The 26,089-nt window shown below is 40.9% G+C and overlaps 1 protein-coding gene across 1 annotated transcript; it reads left to right on the forward strand.

The window, feature by feature from the left end:
- The first annotated feature begins 1,633 nt into the window (after positions 1-1,633).
- Positions 1,634-25,388, forward strand: LOC127567036 (growth/differentiation factor 11-like). Its single transcript, XM_052009679.1, has 3 exons — positions 1,634-2,030; positions 19,606-19,979; positions 24,951-25,388. The coding sequence occupies exons 1-3, from the start codon at positions 1,634-1,636 to the stop codon at positions 25,329-25,331; spliced, it is 1,152 nt and encodes a 383-aa protein (XP_051865639.1). The 3' UTR covers positions 25,332-25,388.
- The last annotated feature ends 701 nt before the right edge of the window (positions 25,389-26,089 follow it).

Here is a 26,089-nt window from a genome sequence, read left to right on the forward strand (position 1 = left end):
ATTCTAGCTTTAAATTTGCGATTTTTCCAAGGCCTCTTAATTTCAAAGAGTGACAAGGAAAACTTAACCAATTTCACTTTTCTGTTTTCTCTCTCCACCGTGCTTTACAACATTAAGAACCAATTCATCCCGATTGCAATGCCCCGTTCCCTTGGGTCCGGTGCATTTGTTATAGCCATTTATTTCATTATCGTGTATACCGTTTGTCACTCTTTTGGCCTCTCGCTGTCGATTCTTTTCGTTGAGGGGAGGCTGAGAACCATCACAATTTCCGCTCCGAAAACAACCTGCAGCTCATCAGACGATGAAACTGACCAGTAACTGACACGGAAAACCTTTCAGAGAGGTTCGGTGAAAAACTGCAAACAAATGCATCGAGTACAAAATAACAACCATTTTTAAAAATTATGTATTTATCCGTTCTCTGGCGATGCCAGCATTAACTGTCCCCGGACTGAGGAGGCAGTTAAATGTCAACCACATCGGTGGGCCTGGAGTCACACATGGACCAGACTGTGCAAGGACGGCAGATTTTCTCCCCTGGATGACATCAGTGAACTAGATTAGTAAACAACAATCCAGCGGTTGCATGGTTATTATCACTAATACGGTTTTAGTCTAGATTTAATTAATTACTTGAAGTTTCTCCCCGCCTTGTTACAATTTATTAATAATAGCGGATGAATAAATTAATGAACGTAGTAGCTTTATGCCTTGATACACTGTTTATAAAAAGGTTTCGAACCAATAAGTGGAACCTAAAAAAGAAGCAAAAACTGAAATTAAAGATCTCCATTCTGGCTTCCAGGAAGCGAACGATACGGTACTTTGGTTTATCCACAAGCGGCCCTCCTTCCATCACCCCAGCAGAACGCCAATAGATTATTTTACAAGAACGCCCCGATAAACACATTTCAGACAACAGTCCAGTCGGTACAACTAGCATAAACTCAGTGATATTAATTGCAGGTCAGTTTCACTGGCGGGCGGTGGCTTAACCGTCAATCCTGGTTGGTTTAAAAGCGAAGCAAAAATTTATATAAACAAAACAAAACGTGGTAACACACAAAAGCTAAAAGATCGGGAAATAAATGATGAAAACTAAACACGAAATCGCAGCCGATGCTTTCTTTATAACAATGATAAACTAAGGAAAATTTAGGAAATAAATAGTTTGTCAATTGAAATAAGATTAGTGAATGAAAACATTAGCTTGTGTCTAAACGAACAGAATAGTCCAAATCGTGCCCACGAAATGGGAGAGAGAAAGAAAGAATGAAATACAGAGGATGTTATCCTGACAGAGTTGCAGGGAGAGAGGGAAACCTGCAAATAAGAACTAGAACTGACACAGGCAATATCTTAATTTTTTTCTCTCTCTCCTCCTGACAGCCAAAACCCCTTTGGCTGTTCAGCCAATCCCGGATTTTTACGACGCAATAGTTCTGGTCAAAGTTATAATATAAAAAGGGGCGACGCAGTTGATCAGTTATCATACACCAGCGTGGCACTCGCCCACTGCCCTCTCCTTAGTCCCGGCTGCAATCTGGGATCCGGCGCGCCTCTTCATTCTCAACAGGGCGCGCACGCACACATCCAAACACACACACACACACACACACGCCAGCAGACCATGCACAGACCACACGTTTTGCTTTGCCTCCTGATCTCTCTGGGATTGACAGGCAGCAACGAGCCAGCCTTGGAGGAGGATTTGGGGGCAGAAGAGAGCGTCTCAGACCATGCGGAACCTGGGAGACAAGAATGCTCCGCTTGTTTATGGAGGGAGCACAGCAAAGCACTGAGGTTGGAATCCATTAAGTCTCAGATCCTGAGCAAGCTGCGTCTGAAGCAAGCCCCCAACATCAGCCGAGACGTTGTCAATCAGCTCCTGCCTAAAGCTCCCCCGCTGCAACAACTGCTGGACCGCTATGACATCCAGGGAGATGACTGCTCAGCCAAGGAACCTGCTCTGGAAGATGATGAGTACCACGCCACGACAGAAACTGTCATTACCATGGCCGCCGAACGTGAGTACCTCTATCCCATCTTCAAACTCTGGGCGAAAATCATGTTGATGACTCAAAGGGACAATGTCACACTGGCGGAGGGGGTGGGGTCGCTTAAACATCATGCAATAAATTGTAATCTTTAACTGCTTCTGCCGCTATGTCGAAAGTCTGAAATGTCTCGCTCCAGGTGACATCAACCTCCTAGTTGGTTCAAACTGCGCTACACTCTGCAACATTGATGGAGCGATATTTGGACCAACCCCTTCTGTTTCCACGGGAAACTAACTCAAAATATAAGTTTATCTGATAGAGATCTCATGTTAACATTCATGCAGTTAGGCTTCAGGCAGAAGGTCACGTTGAGTGAAATATTTAGAATATTACAAAGTTGCAATATAATTAGCCATAATCTCTGGGTTACAGTTAGATAAATCAGAGACAGTAACTCAAAGATCAAATAATAACACATCGGCTGGAGTTCATAATTGAAAACCAAATAAGAGAATATATAGAAAAGGAACTAATATCACAATCATTGATACTGATACTAAAACTAGGCATGAATATTACTGACACATTTTAAAAACTTCACACCAAATTTAATAATTTTAATACCTCAATCCCACATTAATGAAGATTAACAATACATTCATCTATTGGTAGATTAAAAATAGTTCTATGTAGTTGGATTATGATTTGTGATATATATTTAATACTTTAAAATACAACTTGTAGATGAAGGATGCAGCATCAAAAATAATAAAATTGATCCTGAAGTCATTTCACAAATCAAACAGTATAAGCCACTAATTTCTGCACTGCAGATCATAACGTATCAGCAGCAGTCATTTCTACATTATAGTTAACAAAATATCAGGAGCAATTTGCTGTTTATAGTCACAAAATATCAGAAACTTCAATTTCCAGTTCATAAAATAAAAAGTGGCAACTTGCAGATTCCTGCAAATACAATTATCAGAAGCAGTAATTTCCCATCTATATTAAATATTAGGAATAATTTCCTGTTTGTAGTCACTAAAATATCAGTAACAGCAATTTGCTGCATACAGTCTATACATTAGAGGCAGTGATTTCCTGTTATTTATCCATAAAATAGCTTAAACTGTAATTTCTAGATTACAATATGTAAAAATCAGAAGCAGCCATTTCCACTTAACAGTCCATACAATATCAGCAGCAGTAATTTCCAGTCTACACCAACAAGTAATCAGATTTCCAGCAGCTATAGGTATTTTTGCTTTTTAAGCAGCAGTAATTTTCCGCTGATAGTCCATAAAATAGCAGAAGTCGTTTCCAATCTAGACTCCCATAAAGTATTGGGGTGACACTTTTCTGTTTGTGGTACATTATATGCAGTAATTTTCAGTCTGTAGGACATAAAATATTAAGAGCAGTAACTTCCAGTTGATAGCCCATAAATTCAGGAATAGTAGTTTGCAGATTACAACAAATAAAATATCAGAAGCAACAATTTACACGTTGTAGTACCTAAATTGATAAAACAATTTCCTGTTGAATGCCTAAAATATCACAAGCAGTGGTTTATAGTGTAGACTCCATAATATATCTGATATAGTTTTCACCTGTTATTGCACATTAGAGTATCTTCCAGCCAATAGCCCATAAAATATCAGAATCAGTAAATTTCAGGAGCCTATTTTATGTAATCAGAAGCAGAAGTTTTTGTCAAGTTTAAAAAATGTTAGAAGCAGTCATTTCCATTGTCTAATCCAAAAAAATCTCAAGCAGTCATTTCTAATCTAAAGCCTATAAAATATCTCGAGCAGTTTCCAGTCTAGACTTATACAATATCTAACATTATATTTTCATTTTAGTAGTACATTTCAAGAATAGTCATTCCTAATCTATAGTATTTAAAATATCAAAAGCAGCAACTTCCAATCGATAGCCAATAAAATATCAGAACCAGTCACTTCCAGGAGTCTATCATCCATAAAATGTTATTGACTGAAATTGTTTCTAATATTTCAGAAGGAGTAATTTCCTCCTTCTCATCTATCAAATATCAGTAGTAATTTCCAAAGTATGCTCTAGAAAATATCTGGAGCCATAATTCCATAATTTTCTGCTTATAATTTATTAAATATCAGTAGTATTTACAGTTTACAATCCACTAATTATCAGCATTCACTTTGTTCTGTAGAACATGATATAATTGAAGCTGTAATGTCTTGTCTGTTAGTCCATGAAATAATCACTTAAGTATTATCCCTATTATAGAAGATAGAATGCCAGAAGCAGTCATTTTCAGTCTATAGTTTATAAAATATAAGATCCAATGATGTGCAGTATGTAGTGAATAACATCTCAAAGACAGTTATGGCAGTCTGCATTCTGTATGATATGAAACAGTAATTTCCCCATTAAGTATCAAAAGCAGTAATGCTTCTCACCTTCCCCCCCCCCATAGTTTAGAAAAGATCTGAAGCAGTAATGTCCAGTTAGTAACCCATAAAATGCCAGAAGCCGTGATTTCCAGACTACAGTCCACAAAATACAAATATTTCCAAACTTATGATTTTCCATGGACTGAAGCTGTAATTCCCAAGCAAGTCCACACAATATCAGAAGCAATTATATTCTAATTTATAGTCCTTGCAATATCAACAGCAGTAATTTCCAGTCTATGGTCAAGAGGAGATGAGAAGCACTTATTTTCAGTCTGGAGTCTGTAAAATATTTCAATGTTTCATTCAATCTGTAGCACATAAAATATCAGAGACAGTAATTGGTCATCTGTAATCTGTAGAGCACCAAAAACAATAATTTCCCATCCATTGTCCAGGAGTTGCTCGATGCAGTAAATTCCAGTCCACTGTCCGTAAAATGCTAAAAGCATTAATTTCCATTCTGTGGTCGGTAAAATGTCGGTAGAAATAATGTTCACTCTGTAAAGCATAAAATATCAGAGACAGTAAACTGCTGTCAATTATCCAGGAAGTACCAGGAGCAGCTAATTCCAGTCTATCGTCCACAAAATGTCAGATGCAGTTATTTACAGTCAAGGATCCATAAAATATGAGCAGCAGGAACTTGCAATTTAGCCCATAAAACATCAGCTGTCTTCTCCAGTCTACAGTCAATTACATATCAGAAGCAGAAATTTCTGGTCATTGCTTAGATCAGAAGCAGCAATTTCCAGACTACGTTATGGAAAGTATCTGAAATAGCAATTTCCTTCTTATTATCCATTAGGCATTAGAAGCTGCAAATTCCCCACCATAGTCCACACAATATTACCAGCAGTAATTTCCAATTCCTAGTTTTAAAACCATTAGAAGCACCAATTTTTAATCTTTAGTCAACAAAATAACAGAACAGTTTCCAATTTTCAAACTGAAATACTTCATAAGTTATTGCTATTTATTTTGCTCCATTAATTATGAAAAGAACCAATTTCTGATCGTTATTCCATAAAATATCAGATGCACCAATTTCTAATCTTCAGTCCGTAAAATATCAGGAGGAAAGAATTTCAATGTTTACTCTATAAAATATCAGACACAGCAAATTCTAAGCTATTGTCATAAATTCTGAAAAGCAGCATTTTCAATTAATCCATAAAATATCAAAAGCATCAAATTTCAGTCTTTACATCATAACATCTTAGAAGCAGGAATTTCCAATCTTTAATTGATATCAGACACAGCAAGTTTGATTCTTTATTCCATAAAATATAAGAAGCCTCCTTTTCCAATCTTTAGTCCATAAAATATCAGATATGGCAATTTTCAGTCTTTTCTCTAAAAAAAATATCGGAAGGAACAACTTCCAATCTTTATTCTATAAAATATCAGAACCAGCAATTTACAATCTTCAATTCTCAAAAAAAAAACAGAAGAGATTTCCAATCCATAAAATATCAGAAGCAATAAACCCCTGCTTATAGTCCAAAGAAAATCAGAAGCAGCTATTTCCCTTCTAACGTCCATAAAATGTCAGAAGCCATTGTTTCCAGTTTAGTCCATAAAATATCAGAAGCAGCAGTTTCCAATCGTTACTCCATAAATTATCAGGAGCAGGAATTTCCAGTCTATAGTGCACTTTTCTGTCTTTAGTCCAAAAAAAATCAGAAGCAGATATTACCTTTCTAAAGTCCATAAAATGTCAGAAACAGTTATTTCCAGTTACTAGTCCATAAACTATCAGATATACTGCATAAGGTATCTGAAGCATTCACCCACGGAATATCTGGAGCATTAATTTCCAGACGATAGTCCACAAAATATATTGGAAGCACCGATTTCCCATCTACATCCACAAAAATCAACAGTCATTTTCAGTCTACATTCCATACAGCAGAACACTAATTTCAAGCCTACAGAACCTAAAATATAAGCTGTCATTTCCAATGCATACTCCAAGAAATATCAATAGTAATTTCCTGTCTATACATCATAAATTATCAGAAGCAATCATTTCCATTCTTTTATCAATAGAACATTAGAAGCAAGAAAAAAACTGCAGATGCTGGAAATACTCAGCAAGTCAGGCAGCCTCTGTGTAGAGTGAAACAGAGTTAATGTTTATGGTTGGAAGCAGTAATTTCAGGATACATAAAATATCAAAAGCAGCATTATCAAAAGCAGCATTTTTTGCTTAAAGTCTATAAAGTATCAGGAGCAGCAATTTCCAGACTACAGTTTATAAAGTAATAGAAGAAATTTGCAGTTCATAAATGATCAGGAGCAGCAACTTCCACTCTTTAAACCTGGAAAGTATCTGCAGCAGTAATTTTCCATGTTTAGTCCCTGTCAGAAGCAGTGATCCACTGTTAATATCCACAGAAGCAGAATCATAGAATTATGTAAAATCTTAGAATGGTTACAGCACAGACAGAGGCCGTTTGGCCCATTGTGAAGTAGTAATTTGCCATTGAACGTCCATGAACTATCAGAAGCAGTCATCCCTAGTCTATAGTCCATAAAATTTCACATCACAATTTCTATGCTAAGATGTATTGTGATTTCTGGCCTCTCAATCCAACAGTAATTATGCAAGTCTATCTTCCAGGCAAGAAATCATATAAACATGTCACCTTCAGGATTATTGTTTCCTTTGCCTCTTCTTAATTCTCAACTATTTGGGGAATGGTAACTGATGAAGTGACCGAACAAACCATGTAGCTCATTGGCAATGCCTTGGCGTTTGGGCTGTGGCAAAGTCAGGCTGACTTTCATGGAGCTGAAGCTCTCCTTGTTCTGGAGAGGGAAACTCTGCCAAGAGTAGTCCAGGACAGTCATAACCAGGAGGAAATGAGAAAGAAATGATCCAAAATGGAGGTATGTCATAGAATCATGTAGAAAATCTGATGCAGGAGGAGGTGGTTCAGCCTGCTGGGCAGGGCTCAAGCTGGTTACAGTTCTAGCATCAACTCCTTCAGTGAATGAAGGAAAACCTCAGATATGCTTTTTAAACCACCTTATTGCCCTATCCTGCTACCTTTAAGGATCTGTGCACATACGCTCCAAGGTCCCTCCATTCCTCCACACCACTCAATATCCTTCCATTCAGTGGACATTCTCTTGCTTTGTTGCACCTGCTCAAATGCATTACCCTGCATTTCTTGGGATTGACTTCCACTTGCCATTTATCTATTCCTGCAATCTAAAGCTTTCCTCCTCATTATTACTCACATGGACACTTTTTGTGTCAGCTGCAAACTTCATCGTGGACTAAATCATCTCACAAAAACAAAGTGCCCCATCTTTTGCATAGATGCTTGTTGTTTGACCACAGAAGACCTGATGCTTTTGGATCCCACCTTTTTGCTGTACTCTGACATAGAACAGGGGCCAATGGGCACTATTACAGAGGGGTGGAGACAGCAGTTTCCAGTTCAGCTCATGGTATGCTGGTTGTGGAAACACCACATCAGCTTGAAATGTGTTGGGCCCAGTGTGGGTCACAGGGATCTGCTTAGAGATGCTCAGGGAGAACATGACTCCTCTGTGGGCATCATAGCTCTTCATGTCAACCCTTCTCAAGGTAGATTTACCAATAATTACTGCTCAGGGGTATCTGAGCTCAGTAGTGTCACCACGCACATCAGTGACACCCCTCCTTGTGCAACCTCCCCTGATGCCTGAAGGGGAGACCGGGTGGATGGGCAACTCTCTGCAACCGAGGCTGTACATTCCACTGAGAAAGTCCTTGACAGTTGCACCTCCACAGTGCTTCTGGATGTAATCACCATCTCTTCTCGCTGTTATAGGTGGGCCATCCATGCTTTGCAGCTACTTCAGAGTTTGATGCAGTTTCCAACTAATAGCTGTGCCAGGCTTGATGGGCCTATTGGTGATCCTCATCACCTTATACACATCTTCCCCGCCTGCAGCCAAGAGACCCCAGCCACTTGGCCAGCAACTTTGGTGCAGAGGGGATGCACCTTTACTGGAGAGCTGGTGGTGTTTACCCACAAGTAGGACCGTCCTCCCTTGGTGCAATCCCCAACTCTCCTGGGTCACCAGAGCAGCATTGATCACCTGCCCTGACCGTACTGTTCAAAGTAAAGGCTGCTGCCTCTCTGGGTCTTCGGCTAAGTATAGTCCAGTCTACGGCCCCGTGAGCAAGCCCTTTCACAGTACCTGATTCAGCAGGACTCTAGGCAGCACACACTACAGGTGTACACGACATTAATTTTCCAGGATTACTCAGTCAGGACTGTTGTGTTGATATTTGTTATTCCTACACTACAACAGTAATGAAGTGACAGTACTTCAAACACTATCAGCTGGAAAACACTTCAGAGCATCATGAGGTCATGACTGATGCTGTAAAAAGACAGGTCTTACTTGCTGACAAAGTAAACACAAGACTAATTCACAAAAAGTGCCAGGATTATTATGACCAAATATAGTCCTCTCAGTCAGACAGTAGAGAGAGGGTCTCAGCCAATCAATTCAAACATCAAGTCAAAATACTGTGAATGCTGGAAACACTCAGCAAGTCAGGCAGTGTCAGCAGAGAAAGGAACAGAATCAATGCTTCAAGTCAATGTCCCCTGCAGAAGGGGCACTGAGGGAGACCGGCTCTGTTAAGGGCAAAACTAAGACCCCTACCCCAGCAAAACTACATGCCACAGGTCAACACAAGAGCCAACACCTCAGCTTGATCTTTCATTTAATGTTACCCTCTTCACAGATGCTGCCTGACCTGCCAAGTATTTCCAGCACTTTCTGTACTTAATTCAACCACTATATTCATGGAGGCTCTATCTGATACAGTTTGATTGACAACTCCTCAGGGGAGTTTAATGGACCTTTATTTACATCCCATTTGGTGAGATTATTTTTTGGAAATCATATCTCACTCTTGCAAGCTTGAGCAGTTTCTCTAAATCTATTACAGCGAGAAAGAGGAAGGAACAAAACAAAAATTACTTGACTATCATCGTCTACCGACTTGGAGATAGGTCATCTTATACATATTGTGAATCTGCTGCTAGTCACTAGTGAGCGAATCCTGCTGTTTCCTCGTTCATCACTGATCCACAGTCTGGAGAAACTATTATGAAACTGCCTTCCAGAATCACAAACCCAGGAAGATCACTGGAGGAGGGCTGATGTAACCAGTCATCTGAGATCAAGGCTTCAGGGCAGATATTGGTATACAGGAGACCATGGTGAAGAGGGTATCCCTCAGGGGTCTTCTGACAGGCTGAGCAGGAGAAAAATACCAAGATACAAGTAGTGTCTTCAAAATATAGTTGCTGTCAGTTCATAAGCTCTAACCAAAGGAATTCTCTGTTCCTCCAACTTGGTTAGCTCCAGCCCTCCCATAAATGCCAAGTGTACAACCTCCAACAACTTGTACAGAAAGAGAAAAACAAAGGAGGAATGAAGAGTGTGATTAATGTTTGATGCAGATGGAGCAAAATAATCTTGGGGGAGTAATTAGATTTGCATCTGTAGATTACAAGTTACTTTAAACGATGGATCATACATACAAGCTGCACAGTTATATTAAGCTTAAAGATCATAAGCATCAGTCGCAAACAGCCATCTTAAGCTACAGATTGTATACGCTTTTCATGCATATAAATTGCAAATAGTCATTTTAATCCTCTAGCGCATTGTGCAAATTGCAATTTGTCATCTTAAGCTATAATTTGTAAATGTAACTTGCAGTCCATCATTTTATGCTTGTAGATCATGTGTGTAAACTGCAATCCATCGTTACAAGCTGTAGATCATGCATGTAAATTGCAAATAGTCAATTTAAATTACATTGGTATTCCTTGTTTGTGCAAATCACAAATGGTCATTTTAAGCCACAGGCCAAATGTGTAAGTTGCAAAGTGTCATATTAGACTCTAGACATTTCTAAGCAATGGCTTTCATTTCTACATCAGCTTTTACATTGTAATATGTCCATCAGCAGTTTCTAGACTATACTCAGTATGTCTGTTACAATCCATTATTTTAAGCTGTAGTCTGCATGTGTAAATTGTGAAATCATTTTCAGCTTGTAAATCAAATGTGCAAATTGAAATCCATTACTTCAAATTAAAGCTTGCACACAGGTTGCAAATAGTTGTTTAAGCTACTGTTTGCATGTGTAATATGCAGTCGCACATACAAACATAGATTGTGTGTGCGTGTGTGCACGCGATACAAGCTATCATTTTAAGCTGTAGGTCATGTGTAAACTGCAAAGATTAATTGCAAGTCATTTCCAAGATATGGTGTCATTTCTAAACCTTTTTCATGCGATGATATGCTCATCAACAATCTTTAGATTATAGCCTTGCATGCAAATCTAACACCAGCAATTCCTATATTATGTTCAGTGACTGTATCATAGATTTCTGTGCATGAACCAAAGCGTAACAAACAATCATTTCTAGTTCGATCTCTGAGTGGGGCAAATGATTTTAAAATAAGCTGTTGAGATGTTTCCTAAAACGTAAGTAAATAAGAGCAACAGGTTTACTTTGTTAGTAAAAAAAACGATTTTTTTTGAGAAGTGAAAATAAAGTGAATGAAAAACACCCAAAATTACCTATAAATAACTGAAAACATTAAACCAAACTGAAATAATTAAATAAAGTAACTTACCTTCCCCTTTCCTTCATATCTGCAGCTGCACAATTCTTTTTGAAATTTATGGGGTCTTGGATCCTATGCCAATCTAAACTGCAGTTAAAATACTTCCCATCTGCACTGGGTATGTGGGTTTTGGGGCTGCAGATGAAGTTATCCAGTTGAAAGGTTGATGAGGGCCTTTACAGAGAGAAAGCATAAACAAAGGAACATAAATGTAAATGAGGGCAGTTAGAGTGAAAACACAAATAAAGGAAATTTAGACAGTAGGAGATGTCAGTGGTGCTGATGGAAAGATAAATATGGAGCCAACGTTACAGATTGATATCCTACTGCAGTCTGGCCACGACTGATACAAGCAGAGAAAGTTGCCTGAAATTGTTGAATTCAATAAGAGTCCAGAAGGCTGCAACGTGCCTAGACGGAGGATGAGGTGCTGTTCCTCAAGCTGACATTGGGCTTCATTGGAACAGTACAGGAGACTGTGGACAGATAGGTCAGAGTGGGAGTGGGATGGAGAATTGGTAGACAATGGTTGCCCCTGTGGACTGAATACAGGTGTTTCACAAAGCAATCACCCAATCTGTGTTTGGTTTCTCCAGTGTAGAGGAGACCACGGTGAACACCAAATGCAGTGCACTGGGTTGGAAGAAGTGCAAGTGAATCACTGCTTCACCTGGAAAGACCGTTTGGCTCCCTGGATGGTGGGGAGGTGAAAGGGTGGTGTGGCATCTCCTGTGGTTACATGGGGAAGTGCTGTGAGAGGAGGAATGGTTGGTGGAGGTGGAAGAGCAGACCCGGGAGTCGTAGAGGGAACAGTCCTTTTGAAATGCTGAAAGGGGAGGAGAGGGGATGATGTGTCTGGCAGCAGAATCTCGTTAAAGGTGGCAGAAACTGTGAAGGATGATCTGAAGAACGTGGATACTTGCAATATCCATTTGAAGCCCACACTCTCACAGCTATCTTGATCATACTTGACCCTGTCTCACGCAGGGATCCTATTCAACTCTCCTAGTTCCTCCATCTCTGTCGTAGCTGTTCTGATCACGAGACTTTCCACACAGGTGCCTCTGGAGTGTCTTCATTCCTCCTGAACCATGGCTTCTCCTGTACCATAGATGACAGAGCTCTTGCCCACATCTGCTTTCATTCCCTCTCCTCCTGGACAGAGCAAGATAAGAGTTCCCCGGACCTCGCTTTTCACCCCACCGTACTCCACATTCAACTAATCATCTTTAGCAATTCCTGCCACCACATCTTCACCTCCTCTTTCTGCATTATGAAGGAACTGTTCCCTTCATGACTCCCTGAGCCATTCTTCCTTAATCTCTTTGTACATCATAGAGAGATAGAGCTCGGGCACAGGCCCTTCAGCCCACCGAATCCATGCCAACCATCAAGGACCCATTTACACTAATCCTGTCCTAACCCATTTATTCTCCCCACATTCCCATCAACTCCTCCAGATTCTACCCCTCACCTACACACCGGGGGTAATTTACAGTGGCCAATTAACCTACCGACCCACATGATTTTCAGATGTGGGAGGAAACCGGAGCACCCAGAGGAAACCCACTGTTTGGCATTCTGATATTTATGTTCTTCTCTGTAATTTTTTTAAAAAATGCTATAAAAAATGAAAGCTTTTTACTTCCTGGACTGCTGTGGTAGAATACTACAATCTGATTGGTGGTTTAGCCAGCCTGACAATATCATTGTTATTGGCCTCCACAGATCTCCAAAAGGGAGATCTACAGCACAGGGCCATTCGAAGGTCAGCAGCAAACTGTCCCTTCACCACCGACAGGGAAATGAGACCCATTGTACTAGGTGCAGTGGTGCAGCTGTCACATTACTGGGCTAATCACCCAGAGACCCTGAAGCCCCTCAGAACTTAGATTCAGCTTCAATCTGAACATGCTGCTCTCAGTAAAAGTAACCCTGAAACTGCTGGATTGTGGCAAAATCCCAAACAGTTTACCAATATTCTTTCAGAAAGGCAAGCTGCTATCCCTATCTGATCTGGTCTATCTATTCATAACCTTCATTCCACAAAAACCTGGGCAACTGGGATGCCAATAGGGAGTTGAAGCCATCCACAGAGAGTAAATGTACTTACCTCATATCAGTAAAGGTTCATTTTGGGTGAATTTAGATGGCAGGATTTCTATTTTTAAAAACAGTGCATCAAATATCCTGTTGGAGTTGCTTGAAAGGGTTCTTGCCCTTTCTATATTGTGAAGTGTTTGTTTGCAGTTCGAGCCAAATCCTTTGGGAAGCAGATGATGTTATGCAGGGACAGAAATATGGGGCTGTGACCCCTGTCTGTTAGGATAGGGCCATTTAACTGCAAATGGGCTTGGATTGCAGCTGACTAGCTGCCCTGTGGCCACAGGACACTATTAAATAGAGCAGCACATAATGGGGAATACAAATCCCAGTGCAATTCTCCACAGCTGTGAGTTTGACAAGATCAGCTCTTCATAAAATGAAAACAGTGGGTATTAAAACCATGTTACATTGAATTTGATTTTTAAGGATCATTAGTTAATATTGAATGTTTCTGCTTCCAAGATGTATCCTTTAATTCAGCACAAGGCTGAACAGTGTAAATTAACCTGTAGTATTGAACTGCCTGTGCCTTTTTACAAAACATAATTCTATTCTCTTCATAAATGGCTGAGGTTTCTTGTAATTGTTCCTCTGTGAGCCTGCAGTAATGTACAGCTGCAATTTTTAAATCTTTTAATAAATTTGTCCCACTGTTGTCCCCTCTTCTCCTGGGTGCAGTTCCCTGCTGTGTCAGTCCATCCTCATTTGCGATCTCAGGGCTATAAGTGTGACCCAGGGTCTCTGCCCTGCCCTGGCTGACACTCATTGAGAATCCAACCTGGGATTTTGAGGCCTGTATGGCTCAGCTCAACCAGCTGATGTATGGGGGTGGGGGGGTGGGTGGGGGGCAGGCACTTGATTTGTTCTTCAACTTGCTGTTTCATCTTTGCATTTAACATTTAATGGCCTTGTATCCAAGTCGCTTCACTGCCAACTTCAGTAGTTAGCATAACAACAGTTTAAACTGAAGGCCATAATTAATATTAAGATGGAAACAGAATCCAAGTAGATTTGGAATAAAGTCCAAGTAGTAATTCTAATATGGGTATTCCACAGACTGTCTAATATTAGAAGGAAGGAATACGTAAGCAAACATCCTCAAATAAAGCATCAAGAAAAAGTAGGAATAGAGAAAAAGGAAACAGCTTTTACAATGTGTTCAGAGCTTCTTTCTTACCCAATGCATAAGTCGCCCAACAAGCAAGGAATCACTACTGGTCTAATAATAGGGAATGAACCAGAGTAGATAGGAGCAGTGTATAGGGAACATGAAAGCAATAGTGATCACAACATAAGATTTAAATTTAATAATTGAGAATGACATAAATAAGACAAAGACCACAGTAATACAATGGAGAAGATAGAAAAGGGAAGGTAAACAGGAAATAAATAATTCTCAAGTAGACAGAGCAGCTATGGTAAATATTTGTGAAAATTTTTAAGTATTTCAAAGGTTGTAATATACTTAATCTATTTATATTCTAACATTTTATAAAGTAACATATCAGAAGGTTTGTAAAATGGGAGTTCTGAGGTATGTATTCTGCTAAAAAGAAATTAGCAAATGGGGCACCACAAAAGAATAAAGAGTAAAGTCCAATCTAAAGAAAAAGGTACACACTGGGTACATAGACAATAAAGGGACTATGAATACGACAGGAAATAACTTAATAAAATGATACAGAAGACAGAAATTATTAGATGAAATTAAAAAACACAAAACAAGATAAAGTATTTGATGGACATGTAAATAATAAGAGGAAAATCAGTAGCAGTGTAGGGTCACAAAAGGAAGCACAAATAAAATCACAGGCAATGACGGCAGAGCAATAGAAATACTGAATAGGAAGTTAACAAGGGGAGCATGACGTGAGATGAAAAGATCAGAAAGGTATTTCAAGATAATTAAGATAGAAAAGAAGGAAGGATATCATTGATAAAGGCAAAGCCAGAGAGAATAAAAACCTGAACATAGCAGAGGAATTGTTATGCATATTTTAAAAAATTAGAAAGGGAGAGTGTCTGAGGGCTAGTGAACAGCTAATATGATTCCTATATTCATAATAGGGGTTTAGAGCAAGTCCAGGGAACAAAAAAGCAGTTAGCTTAACATTGATAATAGGAAGTATAATTTTCTCAAAAAAGGTAACAGAAACATTTAGAAACTAAAAATACAACCAAAAATCAAATAGTCAGTAAAGGTTTCAATCTTCCAGAATTCTTTAAAGATGTGACAGAAGGGTCAGACAAGGGCACTGCAGCCACAGAAAATTACCTTCACCCAAACTGAGAATTAGCGACAGACTTTTCAGGCAAGATAAAGATTGAAAAAGAAAAAGCATTGGGGGAGGCTGGGGAGATCATTACAAACAATTACAGCTGCGAGGAGGGATGCTGGAAGATCAACAAATACCGAGTGCTCACTGATCTCTCTTGAGTTAGCCGAGACTGGGGAACCTCAAGCTGTCGGGCTGTGCAATGGAGCACAGAGCACTCAGGCAGAGGGTGATAGAGGAGCAAATATGGAGGCAAATTTCTGAGATCTGGGTAAGTGATCTGGTTCACTAATATTCTTATCCAGTTTGGGTTGTATGCAACTCCAGTGTGGATGACTATTAACTACCTCTTTAGTTCAGGGGTAATTAAGGACGAACAGTAAATGTTGGCACTGTTAGCAACATCCACATCGTGAATTTTTTAAAAAATAGCAATTGGAAATAATTGGAGGGGATTTTAATCACTCTAACATTAACTGGGGCAGAACCAGTGTAAAATTCAGAAAGGGTGCAGAATTCCTACAATGCACCGAGGAGCATGTTTTTCCCCATCAATGTGCAGAAAACTCATCAACAGAGGGACCAGAAAGGAAAAAGGTAAATCTGAAAGGCAAACAGACAATATCTTTACTTATAGACAGTTAGTTCTCCCGCGGTGTGGTTTATAATGAGTTGGAAATAATACTGACATCTGACAGGAAGTGAGTGTGACACAAATGGGATCTCCACACTCTAAGCAAGTCATATAGAGAAAGTCTTCACAGTGCTCGTTAGGTAGAGAGAAGGTTGGGCTTGGCTGTAATGCCCCAGATTCATAGAGTCTGCCGAGCCTCTAGTCTTGACTTTCTAACTCTCTTTATTATAATAATGGTATCAACCCAATCAAACTGATTGCTTTCATGCCGGCACCAAAATAGTGGAGAATGGAAAATCCAGACTCTGTGTGGCTTCCCATGTGACGAAAAGGCTACTTGAGGGACATCGCAAAGGCACTTGGTATCTGTACAGTCTCTTCAGCAAAATTGAGGAATAAACTAAACTATTCCCTTCCTATTCACCAAAGATGATTTAGCAGAGATCCAGGGGTGTGTTGCTAGGGGAGCAGCCAAGCTGCAATCCAACATGCTTTAAGCAGAATTTTTAAAGGTGCTGGACAATTTGAGAATTAACACCAGTTGATTTATAATGGAGTTTCATCCTGGAAAACAGAGGATTGGATTTCAGGTCCAACATCCCCTCACCTCCACCCAGAATTCTCTTATGGAGCCCACCAAATGAGGGGACTACACAAGAACATAAGAAGCAGGTGGAGGCATTCAGCCCTTCCATTCAGTATGGCCACAGCTGATCTTTTACCTCAGCACCACTTTCTTGCACTAATCGCATCTCTCTTCACTCTATTAATATCTGAAAATCTATTGATCCATCTTGAACGTGCTCAGTAACTGAGCCTCTTAGGTAGAGAATTCCAAAGATTCACCACTGTCTGGGGGAAGAAACTACTCATCTCTGTCCTGAATAGATGACCCTTATTTTGAGACTGTGAATGCCCCCACCCCCCAGGTAAATCAGTAATTCACTTGCACTTCTTTCAATCTAGTGCATTGCAGTCAGTATTCACAACGTGGTCTCCTCTACACTGGAGAAACCACACACAGGTTGGGTGATCACCTTGCAGAGCATCTGCATTCAGTCTGCAGGGGCGACACAGAGCTTCCTGCTGCCCGCCACTTTAATTCCCCATCCCACTCTGGCCTCCTGCGCTGTTACAACAAAGCCCAACACAAGCTTGAGGAACAGCACCTCATCTTCTGTCTGGGCATGTTGCAGCCTTCCAGACTCAATGTTGAATTCTACAACTTCAGGTAACTTGATTTCTTGGTCTGTGTTAGTCTCCCATCTTTAGAGTCAGAGTTGTACAGCATGGAGACAGGCCCTGCTAAACTCATCCATGCCAACCAAGGTGTCTATCTGAGCTCGTCCCATTTGCCTGTGTTTGGGACATAACCCTGCCATCCTTACCCAGTCTGGTCTATATGTGACTCCTACCCAGAGTGCATCACTACCACACCTTTTCTATACATGTACCCATCTAAGTGTCTTTTAAATGTTGTAATTGTACCCGTTTCTACATTCCCTTGGTTCCATTTACCCACCACCCTCTGTGTGGAAAAGGTTTCCCCTCAGGTCCCTTTTAAACCTTTCCTCCCAACTTAAACCTATGCTCTCTAGATTTAGACTCCCTACCCTGTGGGAAAAAAAACTGGTCATCCACCTTATCTAGGCCCCTCATGATTTTATATACCGCTGTGATATCGTTAAATGTTTCACAGGCCAATGAACTTTCATCAAAACACATCTGGTAGACAGCTGTCTTGACGTGATTAGCATTTCCATTAATGAACCTTACTCCTGAGTTGATCGATTCTATTGACACAAAACTGCCCAGTGCACATCATTCACTGGTGTTGCTGGCAATAGGTGTTCAAGTGACAAAAGAAATTGGTAATGTTATACCCAATGTGTTCAAAATGAGGCCACCATACATTGTTACTGTGGTACCCCAATCATTTTACATCTTACTGCCATTTTTCTACATTGTACCATTCAGAATAAAATTCTTAAAACAGAAAAATAATGATCAATTACTTACTGATTAATGCTCCAGTTTCTCAGCTGTAATCTCATGCATTTCCACAACCAAGGAATCTTCCATTGCTTCACCATCCTGCAGTGAGGCATTCTGGATAAGATGACATCTCTGTACCCTAGTGTTCATCCCTACGGAACATCTTTGTGGCTCACGATGATCAAACTGCTTTTCAAATAGATACTTCTGCAGTTTCACATGGAAGCAGAGCACAAACCAGGTGGAACGTAGTCCTGCCCAGAGTGCATCACTACAAAACGGTGAAGCAACAACTCTCATTTTAATGGGTTGAAATTCAATTTTCAGTCGGTGTGTTGCTCAAATTTTATTTTATTTATTTGTTCTTGGGAGGCAGATAATGCTGGTTAATTCTTGGCTGGCATTTATTGGGCTTCTCTAATTTCCTCCTTGGCCATTTCAGAGTAGACTTAAGACAACCATATTGTTGGGTCTGGAGTCACACAGACCAGACTGGGTAAGGATGGCAGATTCCCTTCCCTAAAGGACATTAGTGAACCAGGTGCATTTTTACAACAAAGCAGTAGTTTCATGGTCACAATTATTGATTCTGTTATCAAGAAATTCAAGGTTTATCTGATGACAAATTTTAAGTTCTTCAGCTCATATGGTGGGATTCAAACATGTCACTGGCTTGCTTGTAGATCCTAGTCTAGTAACTTAGCTACCATACAACCACAGGAGCACAGAGTGTATAACAACTTTTTTTTGCCTTCTAATGGTACACTCTGAATAGGGAGACAACTTTGTGAGCAGTTTGGTTTCTGATATTTCAACTAAAAGACAATTTTTTAAAAAAAAAGTAACCACCTATTCTTTTTTCACAGTATAAAACTGGATTAGAACCATAGAGCACAAAACAGGCCCTTCGGCCCACCATGTTGTGGCGTCCATTAAACCACCCTCACACTACCTAACCCTTTCCTCCCGCATATCCCTCTATTTCACATTCCTCCATATGCTTATCCAACAAACTCTCGAACCTGTCCAATGTATCTGCCTCCACCACCACCCCAGGCAGTGCATTCCATGCACCAACCACTCTCTGGATGAAAAATCTCCCCGACATCTCCCCTGAACCTCCCACCCATAACCTTAAAGCCATGCCCTCTCGTCTTGAGCATTGGTGCCCTGGGAAGGAGGCGCTGACTGTCTATCTATTCCTCTCAATATTTTATATACCTCTATCATGTCTCCTCTCATCCTCCTCCTTTTCAGTGAATAAAGCCCTAGCACTTTAAGCCTCTCCTCATATTCAATACGCTCTAATCCAGGCAGCATCAAAGCTCCAAACAATCAAATGTATTAGTTAGCTACGAATGTATTCAGTCAGATATGTATCAGTTGGTGATGAAACTGTGCAATCAAATGAACTGGTTGGCTACAATTCTATCCAATCAGATATGTATTAGTTGGCTTTGATTCTGTTTTTTGATTTGTTCTTTTTGTAGCTGACCCCTGTGTCCAAGTGGATGGGAGTCCAAAATGTTGCTTTTTTAAATTTAGCCCCAAAGTCACATTTACAAATGTGGTGCGAGCTCACCTGTGGGTTTACCTGCGACCAGTACTGCACACCTCCACGGTGTACCTGCAGATCCTCAGGCTGAAACCTGTGACGGAAAAGGGCAGCAGGCACTCACGGATCCGATCCTTAAAAATAGACATGGACTCCCGCAATGGGCGCTGGCAAAGCATCGACTTTAAGCACGTGCTGCAGAACTGGTTCAAGCAACCGCACACCAACTGGGGCATTGAGATCAACGTCTTTGATATGGACGGGAATGACTTGGCCATCACATCTCCAGGAAGTGGAGAGAAGGGACTGGTAAGTACAGTTCCGTTAAGTCCTGTGTTAAGGAAGCACAGGTATCCCTAGTTTCAAGAGAATCTCACACAAACAGAGCCCGTGATTGGTGACTGGAGAAAGTGTTATTAAGCATCCAATGGGAGGACAGTTGGTAACCAGAGGACAGACTTAAGACAACTGGAAAAAGATCTAGAGAGAAAGATGTTGGTGGAGTGAGTTGTTTGATTTTTTTTTACATGGAAGGAGACTAATAAATATTAATGCACAATGGGATCTGGGTGTGGTGGTTCACAAGACAAAGATAACAGGGAGCCAGAGTAAGCAACGAGGAAGACAAACGGTGTGTGGTCTTTATTGCAAGGGGGTTGCAGTGTAAGAGTAAGGAGGTTGGACAGGGCTTTGATAAGACCTCATTTGGAAGTAGGGTGTGGAGTTTTAGTCTCTGTACCCAAAAGAATGCACTGGTCTACGAGTCTACCCAGAGTAGATCTACTAGATGAATGACAGGAATGAGGAGGTTGTTTCACGAAGAAAGAATAAAATTGGTCTAAACTCACTGGAGTGAACAATGATCGCATTAAGACATGCAAGGTTTCAGGGAGAAACCAACAGGTAGATAGTCAGAGTCAGTTTCCTCTGAAATGGAGAGGCTTGAACCAGGGGGGCAGAGTCTTAGGGGAAAGGGCTGGCTATTTAGTACAGAGATGAGGAGGAATTTCTTCATGCAGATTGTGAATGTTGGAATTCTTCCCCTGCCAGAGGCTGTGGGTGCTCAGTCACTGAGTATGTGCAAAGCTGAGACTTGTAACTTTATGGGCACTAAAGGCAATTGCAGGATATGGGGATTGGACAGGAAAGTAGACTTCAGGTACAGGATTTGCCATGATCTTACTGAACGTCAGAGTAGGCTCAAGGGGCTGAATAACCGGCTCCTGCTTTTATTTCTAATATTCTGAAAGATGCTGGCTGGCAGGATTATCGTATGAGCAGAGATTAAACAGGCTGGGCTGGTACTCTTGAGTTTAGATGGATGAGAGGTGACCTCATTGAAAAGTGCAAGACTTCTCATGGCTTGGCAGGTTAGATGTTTCCCCAGCCTCTGGTTTCTGGAACAAGGGATCAAAGTCTCAAAATAAGGACCAGAGATGAGAAGAAATTTCTGCACCCAGAGGGTGGTGAATCTTTGGAATTCTCTCCCCAAGAGGGCTGTAGAGGCTCATTTGCTGAGTATATTCAACAGAGAGTGAGAAATTTTTGGACATTCAAGGAGTTGCTGTGGGGAAACTGGGTCTGAGGCAAAAGATCATCCACAATCTGATTGATTGACAGAGCAGGCAGGGTGGGTTTGAATGGCTCACTCCTGCTTCTATTTCTTCTGTTTGTATCACAGCTGAGTTTTTTTTTAATAGTTTACTGCTGTCAATGTCCGTTTGATTGTTCTGAAGGGAAATTGGCATTTAACTGAAGTGCTGGCTAGTGCAGAACAGTTCAAGCCCAATGCTTTGAGACATCAGGACTCCTGACTGATTAACGCGACAACTGCAAGAGAACCTGTGCAAGCAGATCCAGAGGATTCAGTTGCTTCGCTGTTAAATTAGCCCTCGTTCAATGGGTTGTCCAATTCCCTCACCCCCCACTCTCCTCACCAGTCCATCTTTCTCTCAAGGGATATTAAGAAGCCATAAATGGTTCTTCCAAACACAGAAAAAGAACATAAGGAGCGCAAAGGGGGAGAAAGAACATTAGTTTCAGCCAGCTTTGATACAGAAAACCTCTCCCACAATTGGTAATCTCACCTTGCAAGGCTACTGTGCTGGGTGGAGTGAGAAATGGAAATGATACAGTCATGGGGGAAAGCAGACTGCTCTAAGGTTATGGCAATGCAGCAGGACCTTTAACTTCAGCACCACAGGTAAATCCAACAGCGTGAAAACAGAGTCGCCATTCATTTATCTCAATGCAATGTGTGGAAGCTTGCTGTGCGCAAATTGGCTGCTGCATTTTTGAAGTGCTCTGGGACACTCTGAGGTCGCGAAAGGCGCTATTAAAAGTATTTTTGTTAATAATGGCTAAAAATTCCTTGCTTGCATGGCAGTGTTCATCAGTTTTCTTTACTTTCTGTTATAATGGTGCCTGACTGGAGTGCACATATTATCTTGTGCTCCTGCAGGCATTTGATTGATAATGAGGTATAGCTGTACAATAACGATTTACTTGGGGATAAAATTAAAACTTGACCCAGCCTGGGGAGTTTTTTTTCATACCCAACCTGATTGGACTCAACCATGGCCGTAAATAATAAGAAGCTCAAACGTGCTATTGGTCACATGAAGGTGGAAGTCATTTTTGGGAGGAACTTGAAACGAAGGGCTTGCTATTGCTACTCACAAAGTACTGAGTCAGCCCGACCTGACCCAACCGGAACCTGAACGGATGACCAGAACCTTACCTGCCCCAACCCAACCTGAACACAACTGCTGTTGGCTCCCATAAGACTCTGGTTAGGTGACCAGGGTCAATTGGCTATTTTACAAAAATGAGCCAAAACAACAAGTATTGCAACCAGTTTGGCAGAGAAATGGGCTGGACCTGAGCCCATTGCTTCTGTGTCCACTTTCTCCCCCACCCCCCCCCCCCCCCTTCACCAGTCAGACCTGTCTTTCAGGCGCACCGCACTCTCAATTTCCTGCTTCCACCCTCAGCCCTCATTGCCCCAACCTACACTTTCATCAACATCCCAGGCCTACAGGACCACTGGGAGCTCATTTCACTAAACTCCTGTCCAGCTCACTGGACCCAGTGCTGACCTGGTACACTCTGCCAGTGTCTCCACTATCCCTGGCACTTCCAAGAGGTCTGTTCACTTGAAAAAAAATGGCCTTCATCTACAAACTTACTGTGGACAGTCACATTGACAGCATCATCTTAATGGAAACCAGGTCAATGACAACTTTCCCCCTATTACAAGCCTTCCCACCTGACTACACCATCCAACACTCGTCCTGTCCGTACTGTGTGGTTCTCATTCTACTCCTCTGAGAATCTCACCAGGTTCCAATCCTCTTGCCTCTTAGTTACTATCTCCACCATTTTCCCCAAACCATCCAAGCACCATAATAATTTCCCCACTGCTGTGTTTCCCCAGGTTCTGTATTGATCAACATCTCATTTTCGGTAATTTCATCCCCCACCTCCTTTTATCATGTTGTGTCTCCAAGCGCAGTGCGTTCCTGTCCCCCTTTAAATCTCATAGACTCTGGCCGGGTTCTCTCAATCCATGGTCCATAAAACAAACTCTGCTGTCATGTGTTATCATGTGACCAGACCCATTCACTCACAGCCCTGAGCACACTGACATACACAGACTGCAGCATTTCAAGGAGGCGGCAGCTCACCACCACTTCAAGGGCATTTAAGGATAGGTAATAAATGCTGGCCTTGATAGCACCATCCAGATCCTGAAAAATGGGTCAAAAGATGCAATGGAAGTGGCTTTTAGGAGTACATAAATTTTAACATTATGTTCTAACTGGCGACTAGGTGAATGTGAATTTCAACAATTAAAAAAAATGTAACTTTGAATTTGAAAAATAAGTCTAAAATGGCTGCTACACATACACCATTTTAACTATAGATTTAGGGCAAATTTTAAGCAATGCATTTAAAATGGGCACTCGGGTTAGGAGAATTGTAATAATGCACTTAAATTAGGAATATGTGAATTTTAAACATCTCTGAGGTCTATCTGTGCATTCAAAAGGATTTAAATCTGAATGAGACCTTCCCACTGGCTTGCTATGTACTTCTGTCATTTTCTGATTTTGTTTTAAATTTCAAGCGTCTGGTTAATCTGCTTTTTACATTAAAACTGCTGAGGGGTTTCCATAAATAGCCTCAGCGAATTTCAGCCTACTTCTGGGAATCTAACTGCATTCTGATAATGCGCTTAAAATGGCTGCTAGTGGGAGGTGAATTTTCATCCACATTTAAACTGTCTGCAAAGGGTGGGTCCCTTATCAGTTCATTTAGAGCACCTACTGGTTAAATATCAATATTGACAGTGGTTTTAAAATGGCTATTAGGTTTATGAGATCATTAAGTGTATCAAAAACACCTGTAAGCAGTTAAAAAATTGTTGCGCTGTAAATAGTGCAAGTAGTGCAAATTAGCTTAGATCTAGAACTGAATGCATTTAGAGTCATACAGAACAGAAATGGGCCCCCTCAGCCCACCTTGTCCACGCTGACTGTGGTGCCTAACTACACTAATCCCATTTGCTTGCATTAGGCCTGTATCCCTCTACACCTTTCCTATCCAAACACCTGTCCAATTGCTTTTAAATGTCATAATTACGTATGCAACACAAGGTCCCAACTCTTATACTCAATGCCTGTCTATGAAGGCTAGTATACCAAATACCTTTTTCATTACTCAATCCACCTGTATCACCACTTTCAGGGAGCTATGGACTTGCACCCCAAGTTCCCTCTGTACATCAATGCTCTCAAGATCCCTGTTATTTATCATGTCCTACCAGAATTTGACTTCCCAAAATGCATCACCTCACACTTGTCTGGATTAAATTCCATCTGCCACTGCTCTGCCCAACTTTCCAGCTGATTTATGCCCCACTATATCTATAGACAACCACTTTCTCCACCAATTTTCATGTTGCCTGCATACTTATTAATCAGACCACCTATATTCTCAGTCATTTATATACATCACAATGAACAAAGGTCCCAGCACCAATCCGTGGTACACCACTTGTTACAGAATTTCAGTCAGTAAGACAGAAATGTCTCAAACCAACACTACTGGCAGAATAGCAGAGGCGTTCTCCTGGTGTCCTGCTCAGAGGAATTGTATCCTTGGTTTCATATTTTACCCTATGTCCCACTATAGCAGAGAAGACTTAAAAGTTTTAATGACATTAAGAAAATGTATAGGTACACTTCAATGAAAGAAAACTCTCTCTCTTTTTGACAGCAACCATTTCTGGAAGTCAAAGTGGCAGAAACAAACAAACGTACCCGCCGAAACCTGGGGCTAGATTGTGATGAACACTCCACAGAGTCCCGTTGCTGCCGTTTTCCACTAACCGTTGATTTTGAGGCCTTCGGCTGGGACTGGATTATTGCTCCCAAACGATACAAAGCCAACTATTGCTCTGGTCAATGCGAGTACATGTTCATGCAGAAATACCCACACACCCACCTGGTACATCATGCCAATGCCCGAGGGTCAGCAGGCCCCTGCTGCACACCAACCAAAATGTCGCCCATCAACATGCTTTACTTCAATGACAAGCAAGAGATTATCAACGGGCAAATCCCAGGCATGGTGGTTGATCGATGTGGCTGCTCCTAAAGTGAAAATCAGCCAAACGTCTTTTCCCCTGCCACTGAAACATTCACGATTCAAGAATGTGATGTCCAAACTATGCCACGCGCTGTGCAATAAGCAGAGAGAGAGGAAAAAAAAATTGGGCCTCATTCATCAGAAACCTTGTTTTCCCACCCCCCCAAAAAAAGCAGCCATTTAATAACTAGGACTAACTGATCCCAGATTTCTGGGTTCTTCCTCTCTCCCAATCCCCAACTGAAACAGTAACCACTGATCACAATATCAGAGCAAATAGTCTTGGAGGAGTTAGAGGCCACTAGTACCAGTGAAATAAATTAACATACTCAAAAGCAAAGGCAGCAGACCCTGGGTAATTGGTATCAACTTGTCAGTTTTGATTCCACAAATTTTACAGATCCATAACCCTGCTAGGTAGTGGCCCTGTTTAACTTTGCTGTTCAAACAAAAAATTTTTTAAAAAAACAGCGAGAAAGATTGCATTAGTCATGAGTTTGATTTGGAGTAGGGAGGGGAATAGTGAGCACTAGCAGTGAGACTGCCTCTTTAAGAGGACAGATAGTCAAACTACACAACAGATATGCTCTTAAAGTTTGCAAAGTAGTCTTCAACAATGTTTAAATGAAAACTTTAGGGAGCTATAGATAAATGAAGAGAGGCCCAGAGAGGAAGTGTTGTGGCTTTTCTTTTCATAGCTGAACTCCTTTTCAATCTGACAGATAAAATGGTGGGAAGGCACAGGGTTATCTGCCAGTAAAGGTTTG

Source organism: Pristis pectinata, chromosome X (assembly GCF_009764475.1).
Source record: "Pristis pectinata isolate sPriPec2 chromosome X, sPriPec2.1.pri, whole genome shotgun sequence".
Taxonomy (NCBI): domain Eukaryota; kingdom Metazoa; phylum Chordata; class Chondrichthyes; order Rhinopristiformes; family Pristidae; genus Pristis; species Pristis pectinata.

What these genes read in the sequence shown, in the direction of transcription:
- LOC127567036 (XM_052009679.1), top strand. Translation starts at nt 1,634, where the DNA reads ATGCACAGACCACACGTTTTGCTTTGCCTCCTGATCTCTCTGGGATTG. An exon ending in CATTACCATGGCCGCCGAAC is followed by an intron (nt 2,031 to 19,605) that starts GTGAGTACCTCT and finishes TTCTTTTTGTAG; the next exon opens with CTGACCCCTGTGTCCAAGTG. An exon ending in GAAGTGGAGAGAAGGGACTG is followed by an intron (nt 19,980 to 24,950) that starts GTAAGTACAGTT and finishes TCTTTTTGACAG; the next exon opens with CAACCATTTCTGGAAGTCAA.